At 48.7% G+C, this 12,077-nt stretch overlaps 1 protein-coding gene across 1 annotated transcript in view; it reads left to right on the top strand.

The window, feature by feature from the left end:
* The window catches only part of POLN (DNA polymerase nu), a 172,047-nt gene that overhangs the window by 52,332 nt on the left and 107,638 nt on the right, over positions 1–12,077 (top strand). The window contains exon 7 of the mRNA XM_064365307.1: positions 4,931–5,088. Within this exon, the coding sequence (XP_064221377.1) occupies positions 4,931–5,088 (158 nt within the window). The remainder of the gene's footprint in view (positions 1–4,930; positions 5,089–12,077) is intronic.

Here is a 12,077-nt window from a genome sequence, read left to right as displayed (position 1 = left end):
CTGTATTTACTAAAAATTCAAAAGTGAGCTAGGCATGGTGGCACATACCTGTAATCCCAGCTACTCAGGAGGCTGAGACAGGAGAATCGCTTTAATCCAGTAGGCAGAGGTTGCAGTGAGCCAAGATCAAGCCATTGCACTCCAGCCTGAGCAACAGAACAAGACTCTGTCTAAAAACCAAAACCAAAAAAAAAACCAACCAAAAAAAACATTTGGGAAGTTTTGTGTTATTATTTTTTGAATAAGCTTTCTACTCCTTGCTCTTGCTCTGCTTTATCTTGAACACCAATAATTCTTAGATTTGCTCTTTTGAGGCAATTTTCTATACCTTATAGGTGTTCTTCATTTCTCTTCTCTCTTTTCTTTTTTCTCCTCTGTGTCTTTTCCAATAGCCTATCTTCAGACTCACTGATTCTTTTCTCTGCTTGATCCATTCTGCTGTTGAGAGCCTCTAAAGAATTTTTCAGCTCAGCAAATATATTTCTCAGTTCCAGGATTTCTGTTTGATTTTTAAAATTATTTCAATCTCCATTAAATTTTTCTGATCAATTTCTGGGTTTTTCCGTGATATTTTAGAGATCACTGAGTTTCCTTAAAACTGCAGTTTTGAATTCTTGATCAAAGAGCTTCCCTATCACCATCCTGTTAAGGTCAGTCACTGGCTTCTTGCTTTGTCTGGTTTGAGGAGGTCTTCGTTCCCCGCTTGCTGTTATTTCTTTTGGATGTGTGTCTGTTTCTTTGCATGGAAGGATTAGGTTTTTGTTCCAATCTTCTCTTTCTGGCTTGTTTTGTTTTTTTTATTGGATGTGTTTGCTCAGAGATTTTTTTTATATATACCTGTTGGAATATCTTTTCTTTTTTGCTAGGTCCTTTCTTCCTTTTTGTCACTAGATGGCACCTTAAGCCCAGGTGTGCCTTGGCTCTAGCAAACTTCAGAGCACTGCCCATCCCTGCTGAGAAAGTCTGTAAGGGTATACCTCGGCAGTATGGGAAGGCTAGCTGGGAGTTCATGCCCGGGGATGTGTGGGATGTCCCTCCTCCAACATGGTACGGCTGACCAGCCTCTTTGTTTTGGTGTCTCCTCTGTCCATGGTACAGAGCAGAGTGTCTGTGACGGCATGTGCTTGCTAGAGTGATGTCTGACTTCTGTCTTTTTATTGTTTATTTGTGAGAATTATTGGCCAGGCACGGCAGCTCATGCCTGTAATCTCAGTACTTTGGGAGACTGAGGCGGGCAGTTCACGAGGTCAGGAGTTCGAGACCATCCTGGTCAACATGGTGAAACCCCGACTCTACTAAAAATACAAAAATTAGCTGGGCGTGGTGGCATGCGCCTGTAGTCCCAGCTACTCAGGAGACTGAGGCAGAAGAATAGCTTGAACCTGGAAGGCTGAGGTTGCAGTGAGCTGAAATCGCCCCGTTGCACCCTAGCCTGGCGACAGAGCGAGACTCTGTCAAAAAAAAAAAAAAAGCTTTATATATTCTAATACAATTTGCAAATATTTTCTCTCAATCTGATTTATGTTTTTATAGTTTCTTGATGTCCTTTGAAGCACACTTTTTTTTTTTTAAAGGAAATTCAATTTATTTGTGTTTTCTTTTGTCATTTGTATTTTTGGTGTTAAATCTAAGAGACCATTGTTTAATTGAAGGTCAGAAAGATTTACTCATTTTTTTTTTCCTAAGAGTTTAATCATTTTCTCTCTGAGGCTAGGCTTATGATCCATTTTTAGTTAATTTTTGCATATGGTGTGAGTTAGTGTCCTAGGGCTGCTGTAACATTACCATAAACTGAGTGCTCAAAACAACAAAAATTTATTTTCTTACGGTTCTGGAGGCCAGAAGTCCAAATTAAGGTGTTTTCAGGGCCAGTTCCTTCTGAAGTCTGTGAGGGAAAATCCATTCTGTGACTCTCCCGCAGCTTCTGGTGGTAACTGGCGGTCCTTGGCACTCCTTGACTTGTAGACACATCCTTCCACTCTCTGCTTCCACCCTCGTGTGGCCTTTTCCCTCTGTGTGTCTCTATACGTCACCTTCTTTTCTGTCTCTCACAAGGATACCCATCATTGGATTTAGGGCCTACCCTAACTTAAGATGATCTCATCTCAAGATTCCTAACGTAATTATATCTGCAAAGGCCCTATTTCAAATAAGTTCCCATTCTGAGGTTCTGGGTGGAGATATCTTTGGAGGACCACAATTCAACCCACTGTTGGTATCCAACACCATTGTTAGTACCTTTGTTGAAAATCAATCAACCATGATGTATGGGTTTATTTCTAGACCTTAGTTCTGTTCCACTGATCTGTAGGTCTATTCTGTGTCAATACTGTACTGTACTGATTATGCGTATGTCTTTAAGTGTGTAGTTTAAAGTCATTTTGAATTACAGTGTTTAGTGCTGTGTTCGTTTGTTTTTTCCTTTGAATTCCTTTCATGTGTTGAATCTTCTTGCCTGTCTTTCATGTTTATCTTTTTGTCATATTTATCATTTTTTATCCAGAATCCATTTTCAGTCCCTTTCTTTTTAATTTTTTGCCTTTTATTTTATTTATTTATTTATTTTTGAGATGGAGTTTCACTCTTGTTACCCAGGCTGGAGTGCAATGGCGCGATCTCGGCTCACTGCAACCTCCGCCTCCTGGGTTCAGGCAATTCTCCTGCCTCAGCCTCCTGAGTAGCTGGGACTACAGGCATGTGCCACCGTGCCCAGCTAATTTTTTGTATTTTTAGTAGAGACAGGGTTTCACCATGTTGACCAGGATGGTCTCGATCTCTTGACCTCGTGATCCACCCGCCTCGGCCTCCCAAAGTGCTGGGATTACAGGCATGAGCCACCGTGCCCAGCTATTTTATTTTATTTTTAAGTTCTGTTGAACTTGATTCCCAGGAAACAGAGGCCGATCACACTACTGCACTCCAGCCTGGTCCTGCACTCCAGCCTGGACGACGGAGTGAAACCCTGGCTCAGAAAAGATAAAGAAGTGCCTGGGTGTGGTGGCTCACCCCTGTAATCCCAGCACTTTGGGAGGCCAAGGTGGGCAGGTCAACTGAGGTCAGGAGTTCAAGACCAGCCTGACCAACATGGTGAAACCTCATCTCTACTAAAATTACAAAAATTAGCTGGGCATGGTGGCAGGCGCCTATAATCTTAGCTACTTGGGAGGCTGAGACAGGAGAATCACTTGAACCCAGGAGGCAGAGGTTGCAGTGAGTTGAGATTGTGCCACTGCACTCCAGTCTGGGCAACAGAGCAAGACTCTGTCTCAAAAAAACAAACAAACAAAAAATTTCTTCTTTTTCATTTTTTTTTATTTGCTTTTGTGTCTTGCCAGTTTAGTTTTTATTATTTTTGAAATGTCTCTTTTTAAAATTTTTCTCTCCTGGATTGTCTCATTTCTTTGTATAATTTTTCTTTTTCAAAGTTACCTAATTTCTAAGTATATAATTCTGATTTATTTATTTTTTCATAGCTTTTACTATTTATTAATTTTTTTGAACTTGTTTTAAATCTTATTTTGTTAGCATTTCTTTTTCAACTATTGGCATTTTCTCCCTAGTGTGGGATTTGTCCTGGCAGACTTAAGTTTGTCAGTTGCAAGAGATTATAGGGACAGGACATTTCCCAGAGCATTCCTGTACTGTCACGGCTTCCCCAAGGATTTTTAAAAATATATATTGATAAGAACTGTTACTTTTGGAATATTAGATCATTGAAAAGGCAAGTGGAATGAAACAGTCCTATTGGGTCAGTCCTTATCACCAGACAGTGTTGTAGAAAATCATGGGCTGCTGACAGAGGTGGCAGGTAGCCAGGGGACCACTGACTCCTCTTATGCAGAGCTCCACATGTGCCACTGTAAGAGTCTTACTGGGCCTCAAATGAGAAAGTTATAATATTGACGGCTTTGGTAAATATAAATCTCTTAGACTGGTATAATTTAAATATGCTGGAACATATAATATTTAATGTTATAAATATTAATTTAATGTTATAAATCTAAGACTATGGTTTTATTTGAAGGCAAACTCCTTATTTTTGTGTAGCATAATTCAGAATTTTAAAGTAACTTAAAAAGCAGTCACTTTAGGATTTAGTTTGTCTATTAATTTATAAGCCCTCTCCCCATCCTTTTATGAATCTCCCTCCATGTCTAAAGTGTTCTGTTATAAAAACTTATCTGTTTAGCAAATATTGTGTTTACTTTTTAGAAAGCATTTTCTCATGTATATCACAGATGATTACAGTAATCTTTTCCCCCAGTTTTTGAATAAAGAAACTAACACTGAAGGGGCGAGGTGGCCTCCTAGGCTCATAGGGTGATTCAGAATCCAGGCCCAGTGCTCCTTCCACAGCACCGAGGTGCCGCACATTAGTTGTCTTGTGGATTTTCCACTCTTCAGGGAGAATGCCAAAGCGTCTTTGCCTTGGGGTGTCATGTACTCAGGCAACTCCTGCCCTTCTTCCTTTTGCTCCAGAGGCTTGGATTCCAGACTCAATGGTGCAAGACTGCCCAGTGAGGCTGGAGGAGGGGAGGACTTGGCAGAAAGGATGCCTGAGGGAAAGAGGAGCAACGAGGAGGGGAGGCAGGAAGCATGGCCCAGCACTTTGACTTTGACAGCTTTTAACATGTTTTTGAGAGATCCAATTGCAATTGAGCTTGCAGTCCCTTCTTTAGAGCTATTTGAAATCTGCTTCTTTAATATGACACCCACAAAGACGGGCCATGCGAGACTTGGGTTCGTTTAGGCTGCCTTATCAAAGGTTCTAAGTTCTGGAGAATGATGGAGAGTCACTTTGGTCCTTAGCTCCATAATTTGAGAGGATGATTATACTACTATTACTCATTTGAACTTAAATACCTTGTCAAAGCAGGAGAAACAACTGTTGGTTTTTCTTGGGATAATCAAACAACCTTTTTCTCTTCAGTTGCTGATTTCGTAGGACTAGATCCCAGAATTGCTGCATGGCTTATAGATCCTAGTGATGCCGCACCCTCTTTTGAAGATTTAGTGGAAAAATACTGTGACAAATCCATTACGGTTAAAGTGAGCAGCACATATGGAAATTCCTCAAGAAACATTGTGGTGAGTTGTTTACAGTTTTATCAATCTGAATTCATACTATTATTTCTGGAAGTTTTTTCGATTTTATTGATAGCCTAATAGTAAAAAGAACATTGTCAACATTCATTTTCACTTATTGAGCTATTCAGCACAAATAGTTGTGACCTTGGTGTTTCTGATGGAGGATGTTGAATAAGAATGGGTGATGGCTGTTCTTCCATGGAACCTGTTCCAGAAATCTGTCCATAGTGTGACTCTTCCAGACAAGTGTCTGGTGTCAGTGTCACCTGCTTCATGCGCAGAAAGCCACTCATCAGTAAATTCTTAGTTCTTGTGATATGGCCACAGTGCCAGAATCCTGGGATGGCCCCTCTTCAGTCTGTGTGGAGAGAATGGTCAGAACTGCCCTGGGTCTGAGGCTGGGCGCAGTGGCTCACACCTGTAATCCCAGCACTTTGGGAGGCCAAGGTGGGTGGATCACTTGAGGCCAGGAGTTCAAGACCCAACCTAGCCAACCTGACAAAACCCTGTTTCTCCTAAAAATACAAAAATGAGCCAGGCATGGTGGTGCATGCCTGTAGTCCCAGCTACTCAGGAGGCTGAGGCAGGAGAGTTGCTTGAATCCGGAGGTGAAGGTTGCAGTGAGCCAAGATCATGCCACTGCACTCCAGCCTGAGTAACGGAGTAAGACTTTGTCTCCAAAAAAAAAAAAGAACTGTCTTGAGTCTCTCTCCAGGCCCTTCCTGGCTAGAGATGCCCCTGGTTATCAGGAAGCACCATCTGGAGAAACAGTGGCACTCACAACTTCTAGAATTGTGCCTGGAACCCAGAGAGAGACCTCTCAGCAGGCCCCAGAGGAGAGGTGTCTAGTGGTGGCCGTGTGGCCACAGTTGGGGCCACTCCGTTGAGGCTTTCTAGTTAGCTGTCAGTGAACAGTTACATGGTAAAATCACTGCTGGAAGAACACACAGGCTCCTGAGCTAGCTCGAGCAATCAGAGCAAAGCCAGAGATGATGTGAGCCTGTGCCTGTGCGAGGCACCGAGCTGGGGCTAAGAGGTGATTTGAGCCCGTGCTGAGCACTGGGCACTGAGCTGGGGGTAAGAGGTGATGTGAGCCCATGCTGAGCGCCGGGCACTGAGCTGGGAATAAGAGGTGATGTGAGCCCGAGCTGAGCGCCGGGCACTGAACTGGGGGAAAGAGGTGATATGAGCCTGTGCCATGTGCCGGGCACTGAGCTGGGGGTAAGACGTGATGTGAGCCTGTGCTGAGCGCCAGGCACTGAGCTGGGGGTAAGAGGTGATGTGAGCCCGTGCTGAGCGCCGGGCACTGAGCTGGGGATAAGAGGTGATGTGAGCCCGAGCTGAGTGCCGGGCACTGAGCTGGGGGTAAGAGGTGATGTGAGCCCGAGCTGAGTGCCGGGCACTGAGCTGGGCGTAAGAGGTGATGTGAGCCCATGCTTAGCGCCAGGCACTGAGCTGGGGGTAAGAGGTGATGTGAGCCCATGCTGAGCGCCGGGCACTGAGCTGGGGATAAGAGGTGATGTGAGCCCGAGCTGAGTGCCGGGCACTGAGCTGGGCGTAAGAGGTGATGTGAGCCCATGCTGAGCGCCGGGCACTGAGCTGGGGATAAGAGGTGATGTGAGCCCGAGCTGAGCGCCGGGCACTGAGCTGGGCGTAAGAGGTGATGTGAGCCCATGCTGAGCGCCGGGCACTGAGCTGGGGATAAGAGGTGATGTGAGCCCGAGCTGAGTGCCGGGCACTGAGCTGGGCGTAAGAGGTGATGTGAGCCCATGCTGAGCGCCGGGCACTGAGCTGGGGATAAGAGGTGATGTGAGCCCGAGCTGAGTGCCGGGCACTGAGCTGGGCGTAAGAGGTGATGTGAGCCCGAGCTGAGTGCCGGGCACTGAGCTGGGCGTAAGAGGTGATGTGAGCCCGAGCTGAGTGCCGGGCACTGAGCTGGGCGTAAGAGGTGATGTGAGCCCATGCTGAGCGCCGGGCACTGAGCTGGGGATAAGAGGTGATGTGAGCCCGAGCTGAGCGCCAGGCACTGAGCTGGGGGAAAGAGGTGATGTGAGCCTGTGCCATGTGCCGGGCACTGAGCTGGGGGTAAGAGGTGATGTGAGCCCGTGCTGAGCGCCGGGCACGGAGCTGGGGGTAAGAGGTGATGTGAGCCCGTGCTGAGCGCCGGGCACTGAGCTGGGGATAAGAGGTGATGTGAGCCCGAGCTGAGCGCCGGGCACTGAGCTGGGGGTAAGAGGTGATGTGAGCCCGTGCTTAGCGCCGGGCACTGAGCTGGGGGTAAGAGGTGATGTGAGCCCGTGCTGAGCGCCGGGCACTGAGCTGGGGGTAAGAGGTGATGTGAGCCCGTGCTGAGCGCCGGGCACTGAGCTGGGGGTAAGAGGTGATGTGAGCCCATGCTTAGCGCCAGGCACTGAGCTGGGGGTAAGAGGTGATGTGAGCCCGTGCTGAGCGCCGGGCACTGAGCTGGGGATAAGAGGTGATGTGAGCCCGAGCTGAGTGCCGGGCACTGAGCTGGGGGTAAGAGGTGATGTGAGCCCGAGCTGAGTGCCGGGCACTGAGCTGGGGGTAAGAGGTGATGTGAGCCCATGCTGAGCGCCGGGCACTGAGCTGGGGATAAGAGGTGATGTGAGCCCGAGCTGAGCGCCAGGCACTGAGCTGGGGGAAAGAGGTGATGTGAGCCTGTGCCATGTGCCGGGCACTGAGCTGGGGGTAAGAGGTGATGTGAGCCCGTGCTGAGCGCCGGGCACGGAGCTGGGGGTAAGAGGTGATGTGAGCCCGTGCTGAGCGCCGGGCACTGAGCTGGGGATAAGAGGTGATGTGAGCCCGAGCTGAGCGCCGGGCACTGAGCTGGGGGTAAGAGGTGATGTGAGCCCGTGCTGAGCACTGGACACTGAGCTGGGGGTAAGAGGTGATGTGAGCCCGAGCTGAGCGCCGGGCACTGAGCTGGGCGTAAGAGGTGATGTGAGCCCATGCTGAGCGCCGGGCACTGAGCTGGGGATAAGAGGTGATGTGAGCCCGAGCTGAGTGCCGGGCACTGAGCTGGGGGTAAGAGGTGATGTGAGCCCGAGCTGAGTGCCGGGCACTGAGCTGGGGGTAAGAGGTGATGTGAGCCCGAGCTGAGTGCCGGGCACTGAGCTGGGCGTAAGAGGTGATGTGAGCCCATGCTTAGCGCCAGGCACTGAGCTGGGGGTAAGAGGTGATGTGAGCCCATGCTGAGCGCCGGGCACTGAGCTGGGGATAAGAGGTGATGTGAGCCCGAGCTGAGTGCCGGGCACTGAGCTGGGCGTAAGAGGTGATGTGAGCCCATGCTGAGCGCCGGGCACTGAGCTGGGGATAAGAGGTGATGTGAGCCCGAGCTGAGCGCCAGGCACTGAGCTGGGGGAAAGAGGTGATGTGAGCCTGTGCCATGTGCCGGGCACTGAGCTGGGGGTAAGAGGTGATGTGAGCCCGTGCTGAGCGCCGGGCACGGAGCTGGGGGTAAGAGGTGATGTGAGCCCGTGCTGAGCGCCGGGCACTGAGCTGGGGATAAGAGGTGATGTGAGCCCGAGCTGAGCGCCGGGCACTGAGCTGGGGGTAAGAGGTGATGTGAGCCCGTGCTGAGCACTGGACACTGAGCTGGGGGTAAGAGGTGATGTGAGCCCGAGCTGAGCGCCGGGCACTGAGCTGGGCGTAAGAGGTGATGTGAGCCCATGCTGAGCGCCGGGCACTGAGCTGGGGATAAGAGGTGATGTGAGCCCGAGCTGAGTGCCGGGCACTGAGCTGGGCGTAAGAGGTGATGTGAGCCCATGCTGAGCGCCGGGCACTGAGCTGGGGATAAGAGGTGATGTGAGCCCGAGCTGAGTGCCGGGCACTGAGCTGGGCGTAAGAGGTGATGTGAGCCCGAGCTGAGTGCCGGGCACTGAGCTGGGCGTAAGAGGTGATGTGAGCCCGAGCTGAGTGCCGGGCACGGAGCTGGGGGTAAGAGGTGATGTGAGCCCGAGCTGAGTGCCGGGCACTGAGCTGGGCGTAAGAGGTGATGTGAGCCCGTGCTGAGCGCCGGGCACTGAGCTGGGGGTAAGAGGTAATGTGAGCCCGTGCTGAGCACTGGACACTGAGCTGGGGGTAAGAGATGATGTGAACCTGTGCTGAGTGCCAGGCACTGAGCTAGGAGTAAGAGGTGATACAAGCCCACACCAGGCACTGGGCACTGAGCTGGAGATATTTGCTTCATGCACTTCATCCTCACAGATCATCTATGATGTGAAGATTTGTACCAGTAGGGGTTTGGAAATGCACTCTCCCTTAATATACAAAGAGACTTATCAGAAGGATATGGGGTAACTCACAGAATCAGAGGAAAAGTAGTTCCAGGCTTTGAGAAGAACAGGAGCCAGGCGGCCCTGGGACCCAGGGAGCTGGAACCAGTAGGCATGTTGGCAGCACCGAGCCATGACCTTTTCTCTGTCCAAAAGTCATACTTTCAGCACTTGGACAGGGTTTCTTACCCTCTCTTGTAACACTGTCTACACCCCACCAGGGAGGCAGGGCATCTTAATTAGTATTCCTACGCAGAATCCATGCTGTCAGGCCGGGACACTTCTCCAAACAGAAGCTGAGATAGTAGGAAGAAGTAGTTGTCCATCTCAGAATTATCAGTCCCAGTTTACAGATGAGAAAACTGAGGTGTAGAAAGGTACATGTACCTTGCTCAGGGTCAAATTAAGGCCAGGGTTCAACTCATCCACACTCCAGGGAGGAAAGAGGCAGCCTCAGATGCAGTTCTGTTTATGTCTCATCAGCCAGGTATGTGTAGCTGAGCCATGCAGTGCATGGATGAGGGTGGGAAATGGAAGTCCAGCCATTAATCTACTCAACACCCTGCTCTCCAAAGAGGTGGAGAATTCTGCCAGGTGGCAGCTGAGAACTTGACGTGGAGGGGCTTTTATACAGGATGCTCTCTTGACGTTCACAGGAGAGCCACAACCAGGTTGACTGGAAAACAGTGCCAGGGCATGTGGGATCAGCCACTGGTCCACTGGGATGTTCACTCTAATCTCAAGCCTTTAGCAGAAAACTGAGTCTGAGTGGACTGGAGTTGAGCGGTTTGTTTGGCAGGATGGGGTGTTGAAGAAGAGGTCCTGGGGCTCCATCTTAGGGGAAGGAGAATGAGACTCTGTATTCAGGGGCTCATCTCATCCCATCTCCCTCTTTGTCAGTCAAACACAGACCCATGTTTGTCATCTCCCAGGGCCTCTGTGTGCATCTCCTGGGCTGAGAATGGAGGGGTAAGTGGAACGTGGCAGCAGCTATATGTGGGTGCAGAGTGGTAAGGCTGATAGAATGGAGCTGTGGACTCGAGAGAGGCCAGGTCTGCATTCTCCTCTCCCTACTACCGTTTAATCCTTGCACCTGAGGCACTAGGCTTCTAAAATAAGGAAATACCCTAGGTTGGGAGGAAGTGTCTACCTATGGATAGCCTGCGCTTGCACAGCAGAGGCACTTTCTATGTGGATGGGGATTTGTCCAGTCGAGGTATTGGGTGACACACCACCACATACATGACATCTGCCTCTGAAAGCCTCATGAGATTTTCCTAGGAAAAATTGTTCAAGTCGTGCCAGTTCCAGACTGTGATGAGCACTGCCACCAAGTTTATCTGATTTTTAAAAACACTTTTGCTCTTTTAAAGAATCAGAACGTATGTGAGAACCTGAAGATACTCTACAGACTTACGATGGACCTTTGCTCTAAACTGAAGGCAAGGCATTTTATCATAATTTCTGGCTGACAGAGGCTCGCAGGAGATGTCTTTTCATTCACACCTGTACTCCCAGGGAGCAATGCTGCACGATGTTTGAATGTGAAGGAAATGAAACCTTGAGTTCTAAGAACAAATTAACCTGTGCATCATTCAGAAAAGGGTAGTCTAGAATGATAAGACCTGAAGTTTTAAAAATGCTTTCTGTCGGTTGAAAACAATTGAAATATTTTTTAAAGCCTTCTCTTTAAGTGGGATGTTTCTAATGCCATAGTTAATGTAAAAGCTGAGCATTAATGTTGATTAATTGTGGGATGGACATAGCTTCACTCAACCAGAGTCTTCCTGGGAAGCAGACAGCCACTTCAGTGAACAACCAAGAATTGCTGAATGGAGGGGTATCTGGAGGTGAAGGAGGGCAAAGGGCAGCAGCCAGAAGGAGAAGCCTCCAGGGACAGGCAGTGACTCAGCCTGTTTCCCTCCTTCCTGCCCTCATTTGCCTGTTGGTGCCCAATCTGAGAGCAGATGAGTGGCCCAGGTGATGTGGCCTGGAGGGGCCTGCCCTGCCTTACGGGCAGGGGCAGGGGACAGAATGGGTCTACAGGGGCAGGAGGGAACATGAGGGCAAGAGTCGGAGGATGGAGCCTGGGCTCTCTCACGGCAGCAGAAAAAATAAAAATGATGAGACTCATGAAGAGCACAGGAGGACCCAGATAAATAGAGATTCCGTGCTCTCAGGAGGTGGCCTGGAATAAAGATTTTAATGTTCCCCAAATTAACATTCACATAATGGCAGTGAAAAACCAATGAGAATTATTGGCAAATTTGGGGAATTCAGCAAGCCTATTCTGAAATTAAAATGGAAGACTGAAAGCCCACAAATGCTTAAATCAATCTTAAAAATGAAAAAAAGCAAAGAAAATTGAGGATGGGCTTGGCCTATCAGATATTTCTTTTTATTTCTTTTTTTCCACTTCTAATGTTTGACTTGAACCTGTCTATATTTCTAAATATCTATACTAGATCTTGGTAATAAATTAGCCTACTTAAAGGAAATACAAGTGTATTAGGAAGAGCAAGCAAGAGGAGGAGAGGTTGTAGGAGGCCAAACATGCCCGTGATAGGAGTTGCCTTCATTCTAGCTCAACAGAATTAAGTAGGCTTTTCGGTTGGGCGCAGTGGCTCACACCTGCAATCCCAGCACTTTGGGAGGCTGAGGTGGGCAGGTCACTTGAGGTCAGGAGTTCAAGAC

Source organism: Aotus nancymaae, unplaced genomic scaffold, assembly GCF_030222135.1.
Source record: "Aotus nancymaae isolate 86718 unplaced genomic scaffold, 86718_ANA_hifiasm-v0.15.2.pri h1tg000006l, whole genome shotgun sequence".
In the NCBI taxonomy this organism is placed as follows: Eukaryota; Metazoa; Chordata; class Mammalia; order Primates; family Aotidae; genus Aotus; species Aotus nancymaae.
The sequence above is the reverse complement of the archived record's forward strand: the minus strand, read 5'-3'. Positions and strand labels throughout refer to the sequence as shown.